The sequence below is a fragment of the Panthera leo genome, chromosome B2 (genome assembly GCF_018350215.1).
Source record: "Panthera leo isolate Ple1 chromosome B2, P.leo_Ple1_pat1.1, whole genome shotgun sequence".
Taxonomy (NCBI): Eukaryota; Metazoa; Chordata; class Mammalia; order Carnivora; family Felidae; genus Panthera; species Panthera leo.
In genome coordinates this window covers 23,700,629-23,726,078 of record NC_056683.1, presented here as the reverse complement: position 1 = coordinate 23,726,078, position 25,450 = coordinate 23,700,629, and the positions used below count along the sequence as shown (strand labels likewise).

Sequence of the window (25,450 nt, the reverse complement as noted above, 5' to 3'; positions counted from 1 at the left end):
AAAGCAGTATGATCACTGTTAATATTGTCATTTAATAAACACATTTCTGATGGGAAAAATATATATAATCCAACTATATCCCAACATGTAAATAAAGATTTCTTCTTAAAATATTAGCTTTGTTTGAGGTTGTTGCTTTTCTTTTCAAACTGATCTCTTAGGAATTAAAATATACCAACAAATGGAATTAGTTACACAAAGCAATAAAATACATTCTTCCTAATATGCAAATATCTTCCTATGTTTTCAGGATAACAGCACACTGGAAGGACAGGGATACAGAGAACTGTCATTTAAAATGCCCAAAAGTGTTTTTTAAATCAGAAACCATATTCAAGCAGCTCTTTTTCACTGTGATGTACTTTGCCCCTCTATTCATTCAAAACTTCTTAGTAAGCACTTATACATCATCACCCTGATGTCTCACTAGTTCCTTGGGTGACTTCCTCTGGAGAGTAAACAGATTTGAACAGGCAAAAAAAATAACACATCCTCTGCTCACATTACACCGATGTGCCTTACAAGAATCATTTCAGACACAAATTTTCTCATTAGTGGGGAACACTCTATTTAGTAAAACAACTTTAGCTTAAATATGATCATAGAAATCTTTTCAAAGATAAGATAATGCTTTTCTAAACCAATTACAAATTTTAAAAACGTATTGCTACAGTGACCAATTCATCTGGTTTGCCCAGAACTGTCCCAATTTCAAAACTAAAATTCCTGCATCCTGGGAACTCCCTTCAGACCCAAACAAACAGGGACAATTGGTCACCCTACAATAAGCAATATTTGAATGCAAATATCAGAAGGGTCAAGCCATTCTTTTTCATTGAATTTAAAAGCCTCTGTATGTATGTATAAAGCACTGTGCTGAAAAGCAGTCGGTCAGGGTTCAGGCAAGAGTTGGGTGGCATGGCCAAACTAATTTGAGGAGACTTTCATAAAGAGGTTACTGACGGAGGTATGGGCAGAGTTAGGGAATCCAACAAGATGTTGGGCAGGATCCTGGGCTAGCAACAGTAGGGAGACACTAGCACCTGAAGAGGTAGATTATCAGAACCTGAAGAAGGCAACTAACTGTTCAGTGAGAGATGTCCTCCTGAATTCACCACAACCCAGTGGGGAGAGAGCCTAGACCTCTGTGTCCTTCCACTCTCCAGATTTGCAAAGATGCCTCCCCTTGGTTGTATCCAACTAGAAGGCAGAGGAAGGAAGCCTGTTGATAAAGTTCTCATCTGTCAGCATCCCAAGCCATGGAGCAGAGCAAAGACTGGGTCTGCAGGGGCCCAAACAGAGTTAAGCCTGGCTTCTGCTTTTAGCAATTTAAAATATAGGAGAAATCTTAAAGCATTATTTCAGATGCACACCTATCATCTCCCTGTACCATTTGCTAGCACCAAAAAACTGAGTGTTAAGATATAACTAGTCCTTGGGGAAGTAAATAGAAGTTGAGTTTAGGGGTGCCTGGGTGCTCAGTTGGTTAAGTGTCCAACTTCAGCTCAGGTCATGATCTCGTGGTCCATGAGTTCGAGCCCCGCGTCAGGCTCTATGCTGACAGCTCAGAGCCTGGAGCCTGCTTCAGATTCTGTGTTTCCCTCTCTCTCTGACCCTCCCCTGCACATGCTCTCTCTCTCTCTCAAAAATGAATAAATGTTTAAAAAATTAAAAAAAAAAAAAGAAAGAAATCAAGTTTAGTTCTTTATGCCTTTTGGCATGGTCTATCTTTAGTTAACTTAAAATGAATGAACCCTGAGAGTTCAAGAGATATTTGTAGAAATATTAAAGTATCTACCTCTGCTACTTTCATGATTGAGTCAGAGTTTGAATTGTACATCTATTCCTTCCCTTCATAACTCCAACAAAATAATTTGAGGATATCTGCAAGGTGGCACTAAGTTACCTTGTTGGATTTACTCTGTGGTATTCTGCCAATATTTTTACTCTGAAGCAACCTTCTCTTATCAAAAGCAAGAGTCTCCATGCTTTTCTAAAGTTTGTCCATTCTTGTCAAAGCTGGAAACAAATGGGCAGATTACCCAGTAATGAAAGTAACTGTATTATACACTGTCGGCTGCATCAGATTTTCTAAGTGACAACTTAGATTTACAGAAGAAACATTACAGGAAATCACTACCAGTGTGATCCCCAAAATGCTTCCCTTCGTATTATCCCCTCCACCACCATTCATTCAATGTTTAGAGGTGAAAACACCAATAAATGTATCATAAAGTTAGCTTTCATTCTGATAGCATTCAAACTGCTGAAATTCCCCACACAATTGCAGCATCATGGCAGCTAATGTCTCACAAAAAGACCACAGGTTGCCATGCAAAAAGTGCCTGTTATCTTTAAAGTGATTGTGAATAGGTTACTGAGTCTCCATTCCTTCCTTTGTAAAATGAGGGAAATAATGGATAACTCATTGATTGTTGTAAGGATTAAGTAGTAATATAATTTCAAAAAAATACCTGACAGGAAGTAGGCCCACAATTAATGTCCACACTCATACTCTCTGCCTTACCCTAGTATATATTATATATACATTTAGATACATAGTTTTGGTAACTTTATATTTTAGTAACTAAAGAAAGTATGCCATAGAATCTGCAAACATATCTGCTCATCTCTGCTCCTTGACATTGGGTAGCCATCGGCAAATACGGCGGATGAGTTCAGACAAGTATGGCATTCCACTGAACAAAGGGTTTTCAGAGAAGTATGAGTTTTCTTTGTTTTAACCCACTTGAGGTAATCCAAATCGGTAAGTAATGAAGTGTAGCCAAGCAACATGCATTCAGGAGAGGCAGAAGGGTAGAAATCTTACCTATGTATTGAGAAGAAAATTTAAGGGGTCTTCTCAGACACAAAAAGAACTTCATGTCCATATGTGAGGTAGATGGGCAATATACATCCCTTCAGACACTCCGGGCTCACCTGCTGTGGGGGGCATGAACCAACACCGAACAATGGGGAAAATGATCAAGTCATCCCTCTGACCAAATATCTTCTTTTTTTTTCCCCAAAGCGTAGTGTTTTCTTTTCTCCTTGTCTCTCTCCATTCCATCCAACCCCCCACACCCACCAAAAGAAATTAAAATTTTGAAGTACCTCCATTTGATATTTAACATAAGCCCTGAGTGGTCACGGATTCTCTTTCTTACATTTTCACTGACAAACTGCTTCCAGCTGCCCTTTCGGGTGGGACGCCACCACAATAAAATGCACTGTTTGCTGAGGATTTCAGCTGCCACCTGGGGGCTCAGCGTCCTCAATGAAGGCTATTTAAGCAATGCTGGTGGTGAAATGGTGACAAATGGTATGTTGACTTTTTTTCTGGTGTTTGTGGTTTAGGACTAGTTGGTTTCAGTCTTGCTGGCTCTTGCTTCCGTGTTACCAATCTTTTCCACATTTAAAGTCTGTTACTGCCTCTCCTTCAGGGTTATGGCAGCAAGCTTTGTGCTGTTGACAGAAGCCATTTGTTGAGTGGAAGGTTCATATTTTAGAATACTGGCAAGGACTGATTTTACAGTTAGTCCATGGTTCTGAATTTACGTTTACTTTTTTAAGGGTTTTCTTTTTCACCTAGCTGAAAAATGTTTCTTCATTAGGTTGTTATCACTCCATTCACATGAAATGGCCTTGACTGCTACTTCTTTTATCTCTAGTCACACACGGTAAAATTAGGCTTGAGCCCACATGATTAGCCAGAGACTGGTCCACATGTGACTCACATTTGCTCTCTAAACATCTCGGTGGCTTCACTGGTAAGATGGACTTTGTCTCAAGCTCAGCCCCTTATATGTCACCTTTCTTATCTCTGGAGTCCCTTCCTTAGCCTTGGTGGCAGTTTTCAAAGATGATCATCTTTGTATCTTTGCCTCGGCTTCCTCCTGTTCAGTTCCTTCTCCTTACACTGCCTTCCTCCTTCATCTCTCGCAGTTCTAGAACACATGCAGTTATTTCTGCTTCAAGGTCCTGAGCTGACTGTTGGCTAAACTAAAACACGGCAGAACCCAAAGTCCTGAGAAAGGACAGTTTCCACTCTACTCTGGAAGAGGAGTCTGGGACTCTTGCTTCTAAAGGGAAAGAAAGTACATTTCATTGAGGGCTCATCAGGAATCCCAGCATGCCCTTGGGCAGAAGGCACTGGCTGCTGTAATAGCTTTCTGCTTCCAACTGTAAAGAGATCCAAGAGCAATTTACCTTCAAAGAGATGCCATGGGTTCAAGACCCTTTCCGTGAACTTCCTACTTTGTGCACTCCAATACAACAAGGTCAGGTGGCCATTTGAAGTGGAAAAAATGATTTTTCTCCAATCCAAAGCATGGTTGGAGTACAATCTAGAGGCAACCTAAACTACTTGCATAGTTCCACATTATTCCACTAATTTAGTACAAACCCATATGTACACAGGCTTGGACCTGGTCTCACTTCTATTTCTCAAGCCCAGTCCCCACCTTCCCAGAGCTCTTCCTTCCTCCTAGGTCCCAATCTCCCTCTAAGTATCACCTTCCCAGAGCTCTTGCTTCCTCCTAGGTCCCAATCTCCCTGTAAGTATCAAGACAATTGAAAATCAACTTTATTTAAAATCTATTGCATACTTCCTCAGTCTAGTAGGGTAGTCATCCGTGCAGAGTCATAAATTACAACAGTGATGAGAACAATCGAAGTGGGACAAAATCCCTCTTCTCCAAACACATGAACCCCACCTCTATAGCATCCTTGTTCCTGCCCCTGGAATCTCTCCAAACCAGACTCTCCCTCCTGCTGGCACACAGCCTAGATCAAACATCCAAAGAGGCCCTGCTACCTTTTCCTGCTCAGTCCTCCTTCAAGCCTGTGTGAATCTACTTTCTCTGAAACTTCATTTTGCATGGGTGCACTCATGCATGCTCACACTCATACTCTTACACACTCACACCACACACACACAGACACACACACCCTGCAGAATCAACAAGTCATGCTGAGAATACAGAACTCATATCCATATTTCCATATTATTCTCAGACCTTTTGTATATCCATAGCCCAGACAGACGAAGTTACTCAGTCTGTTCACTGTTTTGATGGAGGGAATATCTGTCAAACCAAGACATAGACCTAATGAGTCCTGTTACATCAACATGCAGAAGACTTGGTACTTCAGGAATTATGAATCCATCATTGAAAAAGGTGAATGACCCCATCATCTTTTGACTATTAGGATCAAAAGGTAAAGATTCTAATATAGGTAACCTGAAACATCCAAAAATCCAAAAGCTTTTCTGGTCTGAAATCATCAGCCAATATTCTTCCAGAAAATATATTTTCCTGGTGATGTTTGGATTGAGATGTTATTAGAATAAGTGTCTACACCACGGGTAGTCTGCAAACTATTCAAGGTAAGGTCTGGGTGGCACAATGAAACTAGTGTGAGAGTAAAAGCATCTGCTGAAGGTAAACTATAGAATTGATAATGGAGACTTAATTCTGTGTTTTTCCAAACACAGATAATATAACTTACATGTTCCCAAGTGAGGGAAAGAAATTCTTTGGGAGACAAAGTTGAATGGCTTCGGTACTTGGCTCAGCAAGTCAGTTTTAAAGTCGTATTCACGAGCTACACTGGATCGGACTCCAGGGGCCAGGAGTAAAGTCAGTGAAACATCGATTGTATTCCCTATAAGTATTCTCCTCCAATAGGCAGTTGAAGAAACCAATGCACATCCACAGTGTGTCTGTCCTCAGATAGAAGAGAAGAGCTACAAAAAAATTATAAAATATAATATATACAGTGTATGAAATATATAAAAACATGTAATATACAATATATAAATATAAAATATAGAGTATATATAGCATAGTGTGTTGTAAATATATGTATACACAGACTGTACTATATCAATCACAGACTCCCTAACCTTAAGGAGCTTACCATCTAGGCAGATGTGCAAATCCAACCCCTTGTCAACAACAAATTGCCCAGAGAGAGAGGAAAGGATATCACCTGAGCCAGAGGACTCTGGGAAGGAAGGCTCCACACAGGCATTTGGATCCGATGTGGAAGAATGGAAAAAAAAAAAAAAAAAAAAAAAAAAAATCAATGAAGACAGAACGCAAGGAGAGTTAGTCTAGTCACAGGGCACGGCAAGAGCAAAGGACTGTGAAATGCACGCTCTACAGGGTACAAGAAAAGTCTGCCCTGTGATCGGGCTCCGTGTGCATGAGATGTCATTGGAGAGGTCACTGGAGTTGAGCCCAGAAAGAAATCCGACGCCAGGCCACGCAGGACGTTTAATGCCGCGCTAAGAAGTTTCGTTGTTATCCCGAAGACGGTGAAGCCACCACCTGTTTTTCTGGAGGAGCCTGATATGATTCAATCTGTGCTCTAGGAAGACACGTGGTGACCATGCTGTGGAAGGGTGGGAATGGAGAGGAGCTAAAAACGGGGAGGCCCCTTAAGGAAACGGGCCTCCGGTAAAATCCGGGGAATTTAAGCACACACACAGGTCCTTCTGGCACCCTCTGTGCAGGCCTGCCCCTCCTCCACAGAAGCCTCCCCTGGAACATTCTCAAGCCCCCACCCAGCCTGTGTTCCTCCGGGGGCGCTTTTTTGAGAGAGAGACAGAGACAGAGAGACAGAGACAGAGAGACAGAGACAACACGAGTGGGGGAGGGGCAGAGACGGGGAGATACAGAATCCCAGGGAGGCTCCAGGCTCCGAGCTGTCCGCACAGAGCCCGAAGTGGGGCTCGAACTCATGAACGGCGAAATCCTGACCTGAGCTGAAGTCGAACACTTCCCGGACTGAGCCACCCAGGCGCCCCTGATGCTTACTTAGCATTGCACATGCTAGGCCGGCTGTCACGTGACTCCAGCGTTTGCTCCTATGTTTGGAACATCGCACTTCTGGTAGCACAATCTGTGTGCATCTCGTTCAAAGCCACTTAACACTTTTGGCTGATAGAAGTCTTACAGTTAACAAAGCCCCTCGGTTTTTACACGAAATGCTGCTAAATCATGAATCTCCCACCCTCTCTTCATTTTTATGAGTAGTTAAGATAGAAGCCCTACCTCTAGTAGTAAAGGCTACTAATGTAGTAGATTACTTAAATAACCAGCATGCCTTTTAAAGGGGGCTGTTATGATCTAATTCAAGTGATAACAATCCAGGGTCTGTGCCTGGCCTCAGTCTAACGCATATCCTATGTGAGCAGAAAGGGGTTTTAAAAAAAATTTTTTTTAACGTTTATTCATTTTTGAGGGACACAGAGAGACAGAGCGTGAGTGGGGGAGGGGCAGAGAGAAAGGGAGACACAGAATCCGAAGCAGGCTCCAGGCTCCGAGCTGTCCACACAGAGCCTAACGTGGGGCTGGAATTCACTAACCTGAGATCATGACCTGAGCCAAAGTCGGACACTTAACCCACTGAGCCAGCCAGGAGCCCCAGAAGGGGACTTTTTGACCCTGCCCCCCCTACCTCCCATCCACCTCCCATCCTTGCATTCTTAATCCACAAACTATTCCTTGGAGTATTACCCCCTGCAAAAATCAATATACGTAAAAAAATTCAAGGTATTGGTAATGTGTGAAGGGGAAGGAGAGAGGTGGTAATATTTATTTTGGGTGTCAAATACAAGGGGATCATTTTATTTTATACCCTTTTGTATGTATGGAGTACTACACGATAAAAAATTTTAGTATATAATAATTTTAAAGGTATACATGTGGTTGGTTTAAAGTGGGAAGAAAATTCTCTATGATCCTTCTGTTTTGCATTTTTTTAAGAAAAAGGGGTAATGGAGAAAAATGAGGAGAGAAGGCATTAAATAAGCACAATGAAAGGAAGAGAAAAAGATTTAAGATGGAGAAAGTAAGTGAAAGTAAGGAAAAAGATTCAAGCTGGGAAGACAGACAGCAATGGTGGGTTTGGAAGGAAGACTTATTTGCCTGGTGGGCACAGAATGAGGCAGGAGACCAGACGGATGAATATGGCGACTACCCACAACATTGAGAAGAGATGGGGTTGGAAGAGATGGGAAGGTGCCTCAGATCCTTCAAAAGCTCTCAGCAGATCCACCCCACCTTCTGGCCATCAGCCTCAACCATTTGAGGTAGTCAAACCACTCCACCCCCAACCCCCCGCCTTATTGTCCAGACCACGGCCCGTAGGCAGGAAGCACTGACACCAAGGTCCTGCCAGTGTGTCCACCAGATGCTCCCTCACAGCTCTGGCTCAGATTCTCCTTACACATTAGGTATCTGCCCCGTGACTCAGCCTGCTGTCCTTCCTTCCCTCCCCCAGGGCCTGAGCAGCAGCCTGCCAAACCATAATCAACAGGAGCCCTGCAAGCCTCAGGAGCAATGGCGACATCTTTCCAGTGAAACCTGCCGGGTAGGTGTGCAGACTATCAAGGACTTGGCTGGTCACAATGGGACTCCAAACTTCAGGGTAAAAGTCACACTGCCCTCTCCCCCCATCCCCACCTCCCGCGTGGCAAAATTCCACTTGAATTAAAGAGTTACATGTTTTTAAAAAGTGAAACCATAAAAATATATGTAACTCAGATAAGTAAAGTAAAAAAAAAAAAGTGAGTTGTGTAAAAAAAAAGAACAAATGGATATGCAAGCACATGAGACCAGTACAATGGACAGTCTGAACTGTGTGGGGTTTGCCATGAAATAGCTTCTTCTTTTTTTTTTTTCTTCAACCTCTGCCTTCAAATCTTCCTTTCTAGTCTCTTCTCGACTCCTTGGGCTGAACACACAGCTCTTTAGTCACTCAGCTTCAAAAGCAGTCTCATTCTGGTCACTAAGATTCTATTGCATATATTAAAGTCCAGGCTAAGTCAAAGATTAATTTGATATCCATTCACATCCAAAGGCTTTTCCCCTCCATCCATCCCAGGCTGGACTTGTGGCCCAAGGGTCCATCTGGAAAGGAGGAATAAGGTTCTCCTTTTGCAAGGTTCTTCCTTTCTCTCCCTCTCCCTGCTGCTTCTAACCCCTCTGAGGGTGGGTGGGGGTGAGGGGATGGAGGACAAGAAGAATAGGGCAAAAGCACTTTCACTGGACTCTTGCAGCCTCATCTGTCTTGGTGGTTGTGCTCTTGTGCCTGGAGGGGCCCACCCATGGGTGGTACTATTGTCTGACCCAGAAGATGCTCTCCAGGTAATCTCCACTCACAGCCTCACCCCCAGGCAACCATCCCAGCAATGCCCATCACAGCCTGAGGGTTGGGGAGAGGAGCCACCTTGAATGGGATACCAGCAAGATAGCACAACTCAATATCTACTAGGGACAACTTGGAAGCTTCTCATTTGGCTGTGAGGGACCAATGGGAGAAGACCCCAAACCACAAACCCTCTATCCAGATCTTTCTCGTGAATAGATTCTCTTGGTAGTCTTATGTCAAAAGACTTATGGACCTCTTCTTAGAATGTTTATAAAATAAAATATGCAATATTACAAAGGAAACTAATATTACAAAGGAAAAAAACATTTTTTTAAATTTGTACTCTAATATGTATGCTGCTTCATGTAACAATCCTCGCAGTGATTTCTAAGTGGTGCTGAGTGTAAATGATATTTTGAGGTATCTGCAACAACTGTGTGTAACATGAAAACACCTGTGGCTTCTACTGGTGACAAAGTTACATGTGTTGCTGATACTACTATGGTTTGTTGTCTACATTCGTAATGGAAGGAAATGCTAAATTTCAGCCAGAAGATAGTAAAAATAAGGACGGACTTATTCTTCCCACTCATGATCATGACCCCCCTGAATTCCATCCACAAATCCCTGAGGACTCCAGATCAAGAAATGCTACTCCTGCGAATGCTCCTCCCACAACCTTCCTGCCTCTGCATATATAGGTCAGAAAAGGTTAGGGAGGTGGCTGCAGGGCCGGTTTGGTGGCCTCTTGGTGAGATTTGTAGCTCCCTTAAGATTAGAGAAAATTAAATCCAATAGTCATCAGTTTGGGGACACACAACTCTGAATCGGTGTGAAAAAGCCCACTAAATGACTTGTTGCTGCAAATGTAGTTTCTGCTCTACATTTATGAAAATACTCTGGAATTGGTATCCAAGAAGCTGTTAAGAGTAAATACCTTGGGGGAGTGGAGGTGGAGGTTGGGGTAAACGGAAGGGAATTACTTTTCATATTAAACCATATAATGAAAAGCGACTTTAAAGAAAACTTTAAAATTTTTCCAAAGGAAACTGTTTGTTATTTTAAGCCGATCTAAGGCTCATAAGGAGTTTCTAAGCATAAAAGTAACAGAAAAATGATGGGGATGATTGACAGATTTGATTACACCAAAGATAAGTCAAAACATACTGATATCACAAACTAAAAGAATAATAACAAACTTGACGAAATATTTGCAATAAAAATTACAGAAAAGGAGCTAATAGTCTTATATTATGAAACAATCTTATAAATCAATGGGGGAAAACAGTAACATGCTACAAACGGCTGTTCTAGACTTTTCTTTCTGCCCTGATTCTACCATATCTACCTACAGAGAACAACTGACCAGAAAAGAAAGAGAATCCTAAACATACAGATGAATTTCCAAGATTCAGTGGTGGCTGAGGCCACTCCCACTTTTCTTTTAATTCCCAGTTCAGTCCAATCCACTGGTGTTTCAAACTGGTTAAGGCTTGGAGGACCCAGGGCCAAAGTGGACCTGAGCCTCTACACTAAAAGGAAAATAAGTGAATTTAATCATCTCCCATCTAGGGTATATTTAGAGTTAAGTGGTACCCTTACAATAAGGATGCAAGAAAATTTCTTGAAAGAGAAAATGTCATGTTTATTTGTACCTGGCCTTCTGGTAGAGCATCATGCCATGTGTACAACAGAATGGCCTTTGGAGACCAAATAAACTTGGATTCAAGTCCTGGTTCTGCTGCCTTTTACTGTCTATAAAACTTGAACAAGTCACTTATCTAGATCTTTGTTTTCTCATCTGTAAAGTGGGAATGATGCCTCCTCATAGGGTTGTTGTAAGGTAAGAGATGGTATATGAGATCTACCTCATACCATACACACAAAAAGACTTCAAAGAAATAAATGTTTAACTAAAACATGAAAACGTTATGAAATACAGGATAATTTCTTTATGACCTTGGAATAGGAAATGATTTCTTAAGCAAGGTCCAAAAAAAGGCAAATGATAAAAATATACCTACATGAATTAAACTATGCTAAGGTTTAAAACTTCAACGCAATGAAAGATATCTTTTAAAAACTAAAGACAAACAAAAACCTGGAAGAAGATATTTGTAACATATAACATAAGCAAAGCATTAGTATGGAACATACTAAAATTCTTTTAAGCAAACATTTTAATGCAAACCCAATAGAAAAACGAGCAAAAGACATGAACGGTAACCCACGGAAGAAACCACTATAGCCAACAAATATAGGAAAAGATGTGCAATTTCACCAAAAGCATGATAATGCAAAGAAATTCAGAGTGAGATATTTCACTCCCATAAAATTAGAAAAATTTTTTAACTTTGATGAAACAGTCACTGGAGAGGATTGTGGGGAGTCAGGGGTTTTCATGCACTGCTAGTAGGAATGTAAATTGATTCAATCACTTTGGAGAACAATTTGGCATTATCCAGTAAAGTTAAAAATAATCCCAGCCTCTGGATCCAACAATTCTACTTCTGAAGAAACCCCTGCACGTGTTGGACATGTGCACAAAGAGGCATAGAAAGACGTTTACTGTAGTCTTATTTTATAATAGAGATTTACTAGAACCAACTCAAATGTCCATCTGTAGAAGGGTGGGTAAATAAATTGCACTACATTCATACAGTGGAATACTATATACAAGTGAAAATAAATAACCAGGTTTATGTGTAGCAACATGGAGGAATCACAAAAAATATAACTTTGAGTACAAAAATGCTGCATACACTATGATATGCGTGATACGCATTTATGTAAATATTCTTAAATACCCAAAGCAACACCAAATATTGTTTAGAGATGCATATCTCCATAGTAAAAGTATAAAAATATGGCCTGGATACAAACCAAATTTCTGAGGGGAAGGAAATTGGGCAGGAAATGTAGAAAAACTGTTATTGTACCTTCCTGTACTTTTTTAAAAAATTGAAGTATAATTGACATATAATATTACAGTAGTTTGATGTTTGCGTATATAGCAAAATGATCACCACAGCTAAGCCTGGTTAGTGTCCTTTGCCACATATAGTTACAAAAAAAAAATTTTTGTGTTTGATGAGAACTTTTGAGATCCACTCTCTTAGCAACATTCAAATATGCAAGGCAGTATTATTAACTATAGTCACCCTGCTGTATATTACATCTTCATGACTTATTTATTTTATAACTGAAAGGTTGTACCTTTTGGCCCCCTTTACTCACTTTGCCCATGGCCCGCCCCCCTCTCTGACAACCACCAACCTCTTCTCTGTATCTATGTGCTCAAGGTTTTGTTTTGTTTTGTTTTGCTGTACTTTCCTATGCTTTAAAAAAAAAATTTTCCCAAAATAAGTAGTAAATATGAAGTACTGAGGAGAGTGTGTGACCTTTATGAGGTGCTTGTTAAATTATAGCTATTTTCGAAATTTTCTATCAAGTATAGGTAACTAAAATAAGCTTCGGTCCTGTGTCCCAATTCCAGGAAACTGGTAGCTCTTCACCCAGCACACCAGCGAATAGCAGGCCCTGTACATTGTAAAACAACATGAAATTAGTGTTGAGCCTCGTGTTAATCCAATGGCTCTCCACCGGAGGCAATTTTGACCCCTAAGGGACACTTGTCGATGTCTGGAGACATTTTGGTTATCACAACTGGAATGGGGGGTGTGCAACTAGAACGTAGAAGACTGAGACCAGGGTTGCTGCTGAACATCCTACAATGCATAGGAGAGCCCCCTACATCAGGGAAGTATCTGGTACAAAATGCTAATAGTGTCAGAGTTGAGAAACCCTATGTAAGCCCATAGAAAGTAGAATAAACATTCATTGAACTGAGTTTTAATATATTAAGTTTGACTACTTTTCTGACGTTTTTTTTTTTTTTTTTTCTAAATTATCAGACCTGTGGAACCATGCCTTCTTTCTAATACTGGATACTAAGACTAGATCAGAGAGCATGGGTGATAGAGATACTCCCACCCAGACCGTAACCTTTAGTTTTTTTCTCTGTCCCCACAGTAGGCAAGATGCCATTTGCCACAGGGAGTGTACTCTCTATAATCATTTTAATTGGGCAAAACATTATGGAATTTTTTCCCAACTCTGAAACTGTATCAGTCTTGCATCCTAATTAAGTCCAACACTGGCTGCTTCCAAGCTAAAACAACAGAGGCGTTTCTTTTCAACGTCTCAGCAAATAGTTCAGCTGATCAGTGGACGAGACCTCAAATCCACAACACTAAATGAACTACTTTATATTCTTAAAGTTCAGTTGGCCAAATCACACAGAGAGAGTATGTCACTCATGATCTGATGCAGCTTCATAGCTGAAAATCCCAAAATACAGTCACTTAAATAAGATGGAACTTTATTCTTTCTCATTTAAAAGATCTACAAGTAAGGCAATTCAGGGCTAATTTGCTAGCTCCATGATATCATCGTGCTTCTATGAGCTCTCCAAGGCCCTCATTCTCATAGTCCAAGGTGCCCACGGAAGTTCCAACTACAACATCCACATTGGAATCAGCAGGATGGAGGATAAGGGGAATGAGCATGGCCTTCCATTTTAAGGAGACTTCCAAGGGCTGCTTGCAACCCAACTACTCTTTATCTCATTGGTCAGAACTTAAATACTTGACTCTAACTAAATGATAAGGGAGGCAGGGATATAAAGATTTCTAGCTGGGCAACAATGTGCCTAGTTAAAAATCAGAATTCTTTTATTAAAGGAGAAGAGAAGAATGGATTCTGGAAGGAAGCTAGCAGTTTGGCTTCCCAAATAATTATGCATACTCTTCTTCCCCAACATAGACACATGTGTCTCCCTCTGCAAAAGAGATGATCCCAAAGTCTCATCCAGGTATTGCATTTCACCCCAAATCCAGAATCTCTGGGTGATGTCATCTCCATCACAACCAGATGTGGCTCCTCCTGGTCTGGTAATTCACAAACCAAAAAATAAGTTATCTGCATTTACATGAACAGTACATGCCTTGGTTGGCCCCTCTGGTAGCTGCTGCCTTGGCTGAACTCCGTTGTCCATTGTCCACCATGACCTCTGGCTTTTCCCTCTGGTAGATTCTCCCTTGTCCATTTTCCTCCATGGCTATATTTGAGCCATGGGCATTAGAAGATGTGATGTTCTTTGGAGCTGCAGGGTTTCCACAACTACTCTCTCTTGTGCAGGTGCTGGGACCCAGGGATTCTTTTAAGAATTGAATAATTAGAAGGTTTTGCAAGCCAAGCTAGAGATTTCTGTCCAAATGTAGAAAGCTTCCAACCTATTTGCTTCCAGTCAGTTCCAAGTGTGAGTTACCACAGCCTAAAACTGTGTCTGGAAACTCTATGCCTGAAAACTCTGATCTTTTATTTATAGCTCTTTATGCTCTGCCAGTCCCATCCTTCTCAAATTGAAGTTGACTATTCCTCAGACCTTTTGAAGCAAAGAAAGAAAAAGTTGGGTGGGATGGCAATACCCTTCATCTGTCTTTATGGCTGGACTTGTTTCCATTGTCTAGCAGTGAATACTGAGGGAAGATGCTTGAAAGGGGTTTGGGCCCACGTTCTTATCTCCTGCCAAGGCTGGATGAACATGCAGTCGCGTCTTACTACTGCGTCAGTCTGGGCAGAAAAAGTAATTGGATTTTTCACCCCGGCAAGACTCCCAGTTATAGGGCTCATAATCAATTTAGATCACAGGCAGAGACAATCCTGTAGCGAAACTGTATTCCCTTCCATTTCTGTTCACAGGTAGGCTAGCTCCAGCCCAAATTCGTATCTTGATTGTAGTAGTTGGCTAAAAGCCACAAGAAGCAACCAATACAAACAGAAGTTTTACATTCCCTACCTTTTCCCCTAGCTACACATTCAGTTTGTGTGCTTTCTTTACATGATTCAGCAGGTGACAGTTGGATCAAACATTTTGCTACACCACAACAAGAGTCACTAGCTTTCCAACCAACAATATCTTTTATCGTTGCTCAATACCTGAACTTCTCCACTAAGCCAGTGATGCTATTGGATTTTATTGCTTCTATCACCCAACTCCCAGGTGCCAAATCTCATATTGATAAGGATGATCTTTAGCTGTAGCAAATATTATGATGCAAAAACAAAAGTGGTTTAAATCTGGAACAAGATGTTACACCCAAAGATATGACTAGTCATATGTAGAATGTGATAAGAAATATGTATGTTTTATTAATCATAACAGGTCCTAGTAATAACATAAACCTGAGAGTTTATAACTTATATAAAACTCCTTTTCCTGTATATAATCTGTAACACTTTTCTCAAGTTGGGACAGGATTTCAGATGATGTTTCTCATAAGGAGAACTCCAAAGATCTCATGATTATGTAGACTAATTCCTGATGCAGGGCAGCAGAGATGGGCCATGGAATCATGCATCAGATGGGAATTGGAAGGGAGACATGGAGAGGAAAGGAAAGAAGTGACTGGGGCTGTTCAGTTCAGATCTGACTATAAATTGCTAAATTGTAAGAGAAAAAAAGAAAGAGAGATACATGTTGAAATAAATCAGAGAGTCTTTCAGAGATCTGCTGCCACTAGTTATTATAATAACCAACATTTTTTGACACTGTATAGTAAATGGCAATGTGTTAAGTTTTTTGTACACCTTGATTAATCCTCAAAAACATACGATACTCCTGTGATCACCACCTTATAGATAAGGAAATTGAGGCATGGGTTAAATAATCTACCCAAAGTCATAGCAAATGGCAGAGCCAAGACTTGAACTCAGTCTCTCAGAGACCAAAGGTAATCTTTTGACCACTATGATATATTGCTTATAATGGAGTTTGAGGTTTTGGGGTTTTTTTTTTTTCAAAGGAATGACTTATAACCATGTTAACTTTTCAGTACTAGATGGTCATTCATCACCTGTATAATCAATCTGGATTCATCCAGAGGAGAGTCATTCCAGGTCCAGATTATTAATTGATATTTTAAAACCATATATTATGGTCTTTTAAAAAATTTTTAATGTTTATTTTATTTTTGAGAGAGAAAGAGAGCACAGGCAGGGGAGGGGCAGAGAGAGAAGGGTACACAGGATTTAAAGCTGGCTCTATGCTGACAGCAGACTACAACCCACAAGATCATGACCTGAGCTGAAGTCGGGTGCTTACCCTACTGAGTCACCCAGGGGCCCCATATATTATGGTCTTAATGAGCAAAAATGGGGGAGGGAAAAAGTTAAGAAAATGAATAAATAGAACAAGTATGATGTGAACACCTTTCATACTACTCTCAAAAATCCCTTTTCTTTTCTTTTATTTTTTTTTAATTTTTTTAACGTTTATTTATTTTTGAGACAGAGAGAGACAGAGCATGAATGGGGAAGGATCAGAGAGAGAGGGAGACACAGAATCCGAAACAGGCTCCAGGCTCAGCTGTCAGCACAGAGCCCGACATGGGGCTCGAACTCACGGACCGCGAGATCATGACCTGAGCCGAAGTCGGCCGCTTAACCGACTGAGCCACCCAGGCACCCCAAAAAATCCCTTTTCTTTTAAAAAAAATTTTAAGTTTATTTATTTATTTTGAGAGAGAAAGAGAGAGCACAAGTGGGATGGGGCAGAGAGAGAGGGAGAGAGAGAATCTCAAGCAGGCTCCAAGCTGTCAGCTCAGACTTGAACGTGGGCTCAAATTCATGAACTGTGAGATCATGACCTGAGCCAAAATCAAGAGTTAGATGCTTAACCAACTGAGCCACCCAGGTGCCCCTAAACCTCTTTTCTTCCTTTGCCCCTTTTTCATCAAATATTGAGTGTACCCTCTGTGCCAGCTCTTGCACTTAGGACCGGAAATGTCAACAGGCTCAAGGCCCCACTCTACTCACAGAATGGGGTGTTAAGTGCTGGGAGGAGTGAGGTCAGGTGCTGTGTAAGCTCATAAGAGGCATGTCATGCCCAGTCTTGGGGACAATGGAGGGGAGAAAAGACTTCTTTTAGGAGAAGATGCCCAAGCAGAGACCTAGAAGGATAAACAGACATTAGCCAAGCACTGGCAGGCAGGAAGGTCACCCCAGCCAAGGAGACAACATGTGCAAAATCCCAAAAGCAAGAGAAAGCTACATTCAGGGCACTGTTAGGTATAGCTGACATTTGGAGGCCATGAGTAGGGTGTGAGAAGACTCATCCTGAGGCTGGGTTCAAATCCTGAAGGTCTTGGTGCTCCACACTAACCCGTTTGGATTTCATCCTGTGGATAATAGAATGTTGAACGCAAGAGGGACACATCTGATTTGTGCTTTAGAGAGTTCACTCCAGCTTCAGGGTAGAAGATGGTTTGAAACATGACAATAAGTGGAGAAATCAGTGAGTAATCTATGAAGTTGATGTAGTGTTGAGATGGTGATGGCTGGGACTCAGGGATAACAACAAGAATGGGCAGCAGTAGACAGGCTGAAGCATTGCTGTGGACACCTGCTCACAACTGAGTGACGAGGAGTCAGCTCAACACCTGGTTCAGCTTGGAAAATTGGGTGGGTGAGTGACATTAGATGCAGGAAGAAGAGGAGCAGGTCTGGGGACAGGTTGATATCAAATAGAAGTCCTAGGAATCGTGGGTTCACCAGAGAGACCTGGCCTGGGAAAGGTGTATGGTTGTGCACATGCTAGTAATTAGAGCCAGGGAAAGGATGAGCTTACCCAGAGAGTACGGTTGACCTCCTTCCCTACACAGATGTCTTAGGCCCTCCTAAGTCACACTGCACTCACAGTGGCCAGGTCTTCCCACTGCAGTGCCCCCCCACATCCAGTCTACTCTCTGGGGTCTTACCCCACTCTAGGTTAGTTGCCCTGATCCTTGTCCTATATTAGATTCTTTGTCTCAGGATCTCTCTCCTAGCTGCTCTACTAAGTGATGACATGCTAAAAACTCACAGGAAATAATGGATTATTAGCTAAAATATTTCTGAATTTTAATTGATGAGAATCAATAGAATTTTGTATCCACAGAAATCTCAAGTTCCTTCCTTCCTTCCCTCTTTTCTGTCTTTCTATTTATTTAATGTTTATTTATTTATTTTGAGAGAGAGAGAGAGAGAGAGCAGGGGAGGGTCAGAGAGAGAGGGAGAGAGAATCCCAAACAGGGCTCCACACTGTCAGCACAGAGCCTAAGGCAGGGTTCATTCCCACCAACCACTAGATCATGACCTGAGCCAAAATCAAGAGTCAGATGTTTAACTGACTGAGCCACCCAAGCACCCCCTTTCTACTTTGTTTGTGTGTTTGTTTTTGAATCAGTGGTTTTTCCTGAGGTGAGCTGCCCCTCAGGACCCCACCACTACCACTATAACTCCCATCTCCTCAAATATGGATTTGCCAAAAATTATTTGGTTTTTTGCTTTGAAAGCATAAGGTGTAAATTGCCTTTCAGAATCCTGATCCTTTTTGTCATAGAGGTTGTCTATGTCACAGGTTGTGACTATTTTAGGGTTTGACATAGCCCAAACAGAATCAGAGCATAAGGCCATTTTCCACCAATGCAAGGCCCCTAAGTTACAGACACGGGAAGGGGGTGGCAGAGAAGAAACAACAGTGTTTGGGAAGTCAAATGTAATACAGTAGAGAAGCTTTCACACAGCAGTCATTGGGGGCTCCTATCCCATGTTCTCATAGCAATATGACATTTGTTGTACTGCATTGTAATTCTTTTTTTTTAATGTTTTTTTTTTTGAGAGATAGAGAGAGGGAGGGAGTGCATGCACATGCAGGTGCATACATAAGTAGAAGTAGGGGTGGGGAGAGAGGAGAGTATCCCAAGCAGGGTCCACACTTTTAGCGTGGAGCTCAATTTGGAGCTCAATCTCAGGAACCATGAGATCATGCTGAGCCAAAACCTTAGAGTTGGACACTTCACCGACTGAGCCACTTAGGTGCCACTACAACTCTTTCTTCTAATATTTAATATCTCAAGAAGATAAATATCATATCTTGTCCTTCTTTTCACTCCTTCCTGTGCCTTGACACAGTGCTCTTTATAGCAGGTGCTTAATAAGTATCTGTTGAGCAAATAAATGAATGAATCTGTAGAAAAATAAGCCATTCAGAGCATGTCAGGTAATTTTTCATATACCAAATCACATGGACAGATTTTCCAAGAGATACAATATTTCTACCACTCCATTGTCCACTGGGAAAAAGTATGAAGAATATGTATGAATAACACAGGTTATGTGGCAAACATCAAATGGCTTCAGGTGGAGAGTAAGAAAAAGAATGGAGTGAGCAAAAATGATAATTGATCGCAAGAACTGGAATAGAAATGGCCACTACACATAGTAGTGACCATTTCACAATGTATACAAATGTCAAATCATGCTATATATGTATATAGCATGTATGCACATGCTATGCTGTATACCTGAAATCAATATGGTATTTGAAGTCAATTAGACTTCAATCCATTTTTGTTTGTTTGGTTGGGTTTTTTTGGAAGATCCACACCATGGAATGTTATGCAACTTTTATATTTTTAATTTTTTTAAGTTTATTTACTTATTTTGAGGGGGGAGGGGCAGAGGGAGATGGAGAGAGAGAATCCCAAGTAGGCTCCACACTGTCATTGCAGAGCCCGATAAGGCACTTGAATTCGCAACTGTGAGATTATGACTTGAGCCATAACCAACTGAACCACCGAGGACTTTAATACATTAAAATAAAGAATTTAGAAGCAAAAGTGAGGTATGATGGCATTGAGAAATATGAGGAAAGAAAGTTGAGAGGATGAACAAACACAGGAGGGGGAGCCAAGAAAGGAAAAAGTATGTGGTTAGATAGATTGATAGCAAAGATGTGAAAAACAAATTTTAGTGAAAAAATAAATAAAGGGAAATCTTGGTAAACTGCAGAACCAATGATGGAGTTGAGAAAGGTAAAAAGGAAAATGTGCCAAAAGCCAAGAAGAAGAAGTTTCTTGGCTTGCAATGAACCATTTCTTTTTTTTTTTTTTTAATTTTTTCAACGTTTTTTATTTATTTTTGGGACAGAGAGAGACAGCATGAACGGGGGAGGGGCAGAGAGAGAGGGAGACACAGAATCGGAAACAGGCTCCAGGCTCTGAGCTATCAGCCCAGAGCCTGACGCGGGGCTCGAACTCACGGACCGCGAGATAGTGACCTGGTTGAAGTCGGGCACTTAACCGACTGCGCCACCCAGGTGCCCCAAACCATTTCCAAAGGCTTCTACGGTCTTATTCCCTCTGCTATTCAAAGCTCTCTAAAATTCTTCTCTTCCTACAAGTCTTTAACAGGAAAGGAGAAAACATTCAAACTCCTCTAATAAAATTGTAAGACTAGAAGAGATCTCAGCAATCATTGAACACCTTCAACTGGCAGATGAGAAAATTGAGGCCCAGGGAATGGAAGTGGTTGGACCATTTTGGAACCTGAGCCAAAACCACCTTCTGTGTATTTCCGGATCTGTGCTCATTCCAATAGATTCTCATTTCCTGTTCCTATTTCTCCAAACAGAGGATATCTCTGTCATCTGAATAAGCTGGGGAAAAAAAGTTTATTTTGTAAAAATGAGTCAATAAATATTTCTATGTGAAGAAATAAACAAGAAGTCTTGGAGGCAGAGGCTGTACTTTGATTGCTGTTGTACTTCTAGGATCCTGCCCAGCACCTGGCACAGTGGTTTTAAATAAGGTTTGGAGCGAAGATGGGATGCATGGACAGATGGACATACAGATAGATGGATAGATGGATGGATGAATTTGTTCTACCAGGGCTGCTGCTGCTACCCGGATAGTTATTGAACAGACTTCTATGATCTTAAGAGCTATCTGAATCCAACTTTCAATTGTATATGGATAATGACCCCAGGTTGTTTTAGTATTGATCAAGTGAATGATTGAAATGCTCTCAGAGAAGTCGTAATCTCATCAAAAACCTAAGATATACACACAAATAGAAATAATAAGCAATACAGGACAACAGTCTGTTAAATGCCAGGTAACTATACAAGCAGGTTTGGGCTGTAAATAGAGTGAATCTATAATTTATTTTCTAAACTGGGACCCTTTTGAGAGTGGCTACTGCTTAGTCCTCTTAAAATTAATAAGCATGATGTTACTAAATGGCTATGAAAAGTACATGTAAGTGATAGAAGCTAGAGAAAAAAGTGGAGATTTTGTACTGTAATTTTGTAGAAATGAGTTTGCTATCTTATGGTAAAAAAGTCAGACCTGTCTTCCTAGCATTTTTAATTACACGTTTGGCTTTGAGCAAAATGCCCTTCTAATGGTCTAATGAGGGTAGTCCAGAATTATTTTTTTTTAATGATAGAAATGTTGCTAACAAGGTATATAAACCTACATTTATACCTTTCCTATGTAAAGTGTAGTCTGTGGGCCAGTAGCACAAGCATCACGTGGGAACATGTTAGAAATGCAGACCCTCTGGCCCCACCCCCGACCCGCAGTCAGACTCTGCCCGTTAGTGAGGTCCTTGGAGGGGCACCTGGGTGGCTCAGTAGCTTAAGCATCTGACTCTTCATTTTGGCTCAGGTCACGATCCCACAGTTTGTGGGATCGAGCCCCGCATCAGGCTGTGTTGACAGCATGGAGCCTGCTTGGGATTCTTTCTCTCAACCCTTTTCTCTGTCCCTCCCCCACTCATGCTCGCTCTCTCTCTCTCTCTCTCTCTTTCTCAAAAAAATAAAATAAATAAACATTAAACAAAAAATTTTCTAAATGAGGTCCCTGGATTACCTGTAGCCACATTAAAGTTTGAGAAGCATTGGTCTACAACACATTCATTCTTCCAAAAGAATAACATTTATTTAAACATTTCAATATACTTTTCCTGCTTCACTCCTGCTCCCCTTTATAAAATATATTCAAAGCGTACTTCGTTTTGCTTTTCAGCCAACTTCAGTGTCTGGAACTTTAATGATGACCATGAGAAGGACAGTTGTTTACAAAAAGAACAGGAAAACTGTGGATGAAACACCCTTATATCCCCACAAATGCACTCTCCGCTCAGGGCTGAGGATGGAAAACCCACTCACAAGATAATCTGCTCCATTTTGGTACAGACCAGCTTTAACTCTACCTAACCATTTTGGTTTTAAAACTTCTCCCAATTAAGAGGTGGGGAAATGATAGAAGAGGAAAGCATACTTGGAAATGCAAACTGATCCAGGAAATCTTCACTTTCATTCATTGTAAATGCCTAACAAAGGCTTTTCTTTTCCTAAGTTGAAGGAATAGCCACATGCTATGGAGGTGGCTTGCTCATCCTTCCTGCGACTGCTTTGTTGGCTCAGGGCCCAGCGTGAATTTGGTAATACTGGGCAAGGCCACATCTGTGTGCCGGCCTGCATGGCATCTCTATTTTTGCAGCCATTAAATAGCTTCTCCCATCTCCAGTCTGTGTTGCTGCACATGTGACCCAATGAATCCCCTGTAGAATGAAGCCATAATAATGGGCAGGGCAATTAGCTCAGGGATATCGGGCCTTCCTAGCAGCCTCTTGCCCATGTTAATATTTGCAATGTATCCTGGGCTGGGTGCTTCTGAGAATTCCACTAATGCCCCATTACCATCCCTGAGGCTGGAAACCATGGGGAAAGAGATCCGTTTCCTTCCTGCCCAAGATGAATGTTGTGAAGGGCAATTGAGGGGGTTGGGAGTGCCTCCAAATAAAGGTCTTTTATGCATCTTTAAAGCTGTAAGTCATCACTCAGTCATACTCTTTTTTGCCTGCTGGCATGACAACTTTAAAAATGTACATTTCTGAACTTGCAGTTTAACAGGATTTCATCCTAACTTCGGTGAAGAAGAATTAGAACAGGGAAGATTTAAGTGTACAGTGTGGGCTGAAATCAGGATAATATTGACGGAACACCTCCATGGTGCTCTCCTAACATAAGCCATTACCTGCCAACTAGAATTTTACATTTAAAAAGCATAGGTGAATCTTAAACAATCAAGGCTGCTATCCCTGAAGGATCAGATAGACAAGACATCTCATAGTGAAAACCATGGAATCTTAGCCCTCAAAGAAGATCTTTAGAAGCCCCCTCTTCCTTTTGTGGGGGAATTGTCTATCAAATGAAGACTGTGTCTGCCCTGCTTCATCATCTTGCCATAAGGATCAAATCAGAAAAAATGGGAGACTACATTTGAAACTGCGCAAACCAAAATAGTACATATTTTTAGGAATCTTCATTATTATTTTAAACTGAGAGAATAAGCGCAAAGGAGTCAAAATGGTGACTTGTCCACAGTCAGTAGGTCATGGGTTCCCTTAGAAGTGTTTGACCACCTGTGAGCTCAACTAGACTAGATCACTTTCACAAAAGAACCTTGTCTTTCCCCTGGGTCTGCCAGTGATCAAGGCACATGTGCCTGCCCTAGGTCATACAGAATACTTGTACTCTGGGCTTTCACTGGAGAATACAACCTTATACTCCTTACTGTCCAGTCCTTTAGCAGAGACCGGTTTTTGAAAAATAATGTTTGTGGAAATTCCCTGAAAGGTATATATATTGTCTGTTCTGCTAGATACCCTAAAATTTACCCTGGGACCAAACCTGATTGTGAGAGTCCTGTGTGTTTAGATCACACATATTTGCCTCCTTGGAGAATGGACTTGAATGAATTGTGCATACATAGAGGGGTGCTATCAGACCCGACCCTAAGTAATGCATCACTATATTTAACACAGGGATCTTATTGATAACTCAGGCTGCCACTTTGCTGGATTCCTCTTTATGAGGACCCATAGGAGAAATTCCCCTGGGGTTGCAGCTTCAGGAGAACCATGGCTTTTACGAAACATCCTTTTATCTTACAAATAGTAGCAGCAACCTCATAACTGGGAGTGCTCTGGCCACTAGGAAACTTAGAGTCAAATTTGTTTAGCAAATGAAATGCATTGCACTGTAATAATTTTATCCTTGCTTTGATTTCCTTACCCCCTTTTCCCTTTGACAATGTCCTTTAACTCTTTGTATTGCCTATGTTTTGCAAACCAACTCATTTTTATAAATCTATTGTGGTAACTTCATAAATTTCAGTTGGATTGAATGGAGTCCTTGGCATCTTTTGCCAATAAAGCCTCAACTCAAACTCCTTATGCCAAGTACTTGCAGCAGCTGGGCATTGGGGATGATGCGCAGCTATGATTTTTCAGAGGCATATGTAAGTCATGAATATAAATAGATCATATTTCCAAGACCATGAAGTTGACAGATTTTCATATCAGAAGATGTATTTAGCCCCATAAGATCTCTTGAAGTTATAACCAGATATTGAAGGTTAGATAAGGCAATTGACCTTTGACATTTAGCTCTTGGCCTCATCAACATGCAAATCTCAGTTGGACTATATCATTTAGTTTTGTGACAATTTGGACAAAGACTGGTTGAAGTTTGCCCTTTGTTCTCTGGATACATTAAACAAATGAAGTGTAACTTGTAATAAGGAACATTTGAAAATTAAAGAGTTATTTCCCAACTACTTTTATTCCTATGCTCTTGACAATCGTGCCAACTCTTGAAATTGCTCTAAAATTTAAGTAATAACATGGTATATGCCTTTTCTGAAACATTTGGAGATGTTCACTACTTCTTTGTTGAAATCATTCCCTCTTGAATTCTGTAATATCACCTCCTCTTTCTTCTCTTATTCGCTCTCTGATTAAGTCTTTGCCTTATGAAACGTTTTCTCTTCCTCCTCACACCCTCAGACTATAGATATTACCCAAGTTCACCACTCAGTCTGACAGCTTCTCTCTTCTCACTTGCTAGGGTAACTAACCCTTAAAGCATCAACTATCATTCTTAACAGCTGACTCTCCAGTCTGACTATTCACTTGAGTTCCAATTTCTCAGCTCAGATTATTTACTGGATCTTCCACTAGTACTTGACATTCATTGGGTCAGCCATTTAGTGAACTTTGTTAGTGCTATCAGGACACTTAGTCATAACAAAAAAACAAAAAAAAACAAAAAACTTTTGTATACAGTACATGCTACAATAGGTGCTTTAAGAACAGATTTCATTCCGGGGTGCCTGGGTGCCTCAGTCAGTTAAACATCCGACTCTTGATTTTGGCTCAGGACATAATCTCACGGTTCACAGGATCAAGCCCCTTATTGGGCTCTGTGTTGACAGTGCAGAGTCTGCTTGGAAATTCTCTCTCCCTCTCTCTCTCTGCCCCTTCACTGCTCATGCTCTCTCTCTCTCTCTCTCAAAATAAACAAATGAACTTAAAAAAAAAACAGATTTCATTTAAT

At 41.0% G+C, this 25,450-nt stretch overlaps 1 protein-coding gene across 6 annotated transcripts in view; it reads left to right on the top strand.

The window, feature by feature from the left end:
- The window catches only part of CDYL (chromodomain Y like), a 242,135-nt gene that overhangs the window by 15,042 nt on the left and 201,643 nt on the right, over positions 1 to 25,450 (top strand). For 5 of the 6 annotated variants that reach the window (XM_042938030.1, XM_042938029.1, XM_042938025.1 and 2 more), the window contains 2 exons: positions 7,776 to 8,101; positions 8,293 to 8,382. In XM_042938030.1, the coding sequence (XP_042793964.1) occupies positions 7,952 to 8,101; positions 8,293 to 8,382 (240 nt within the window). In that variant the 5' untranslated portion in view covers positions 7,776 to 7,951. The remainder of the gene's footprint in view (positions 1 to 7,775; positions 8,102 to 8,292; positions 8,383 to 25,450) is intronic. The other variant, XM_042938026.1, reaches the window with a different exon arrangement.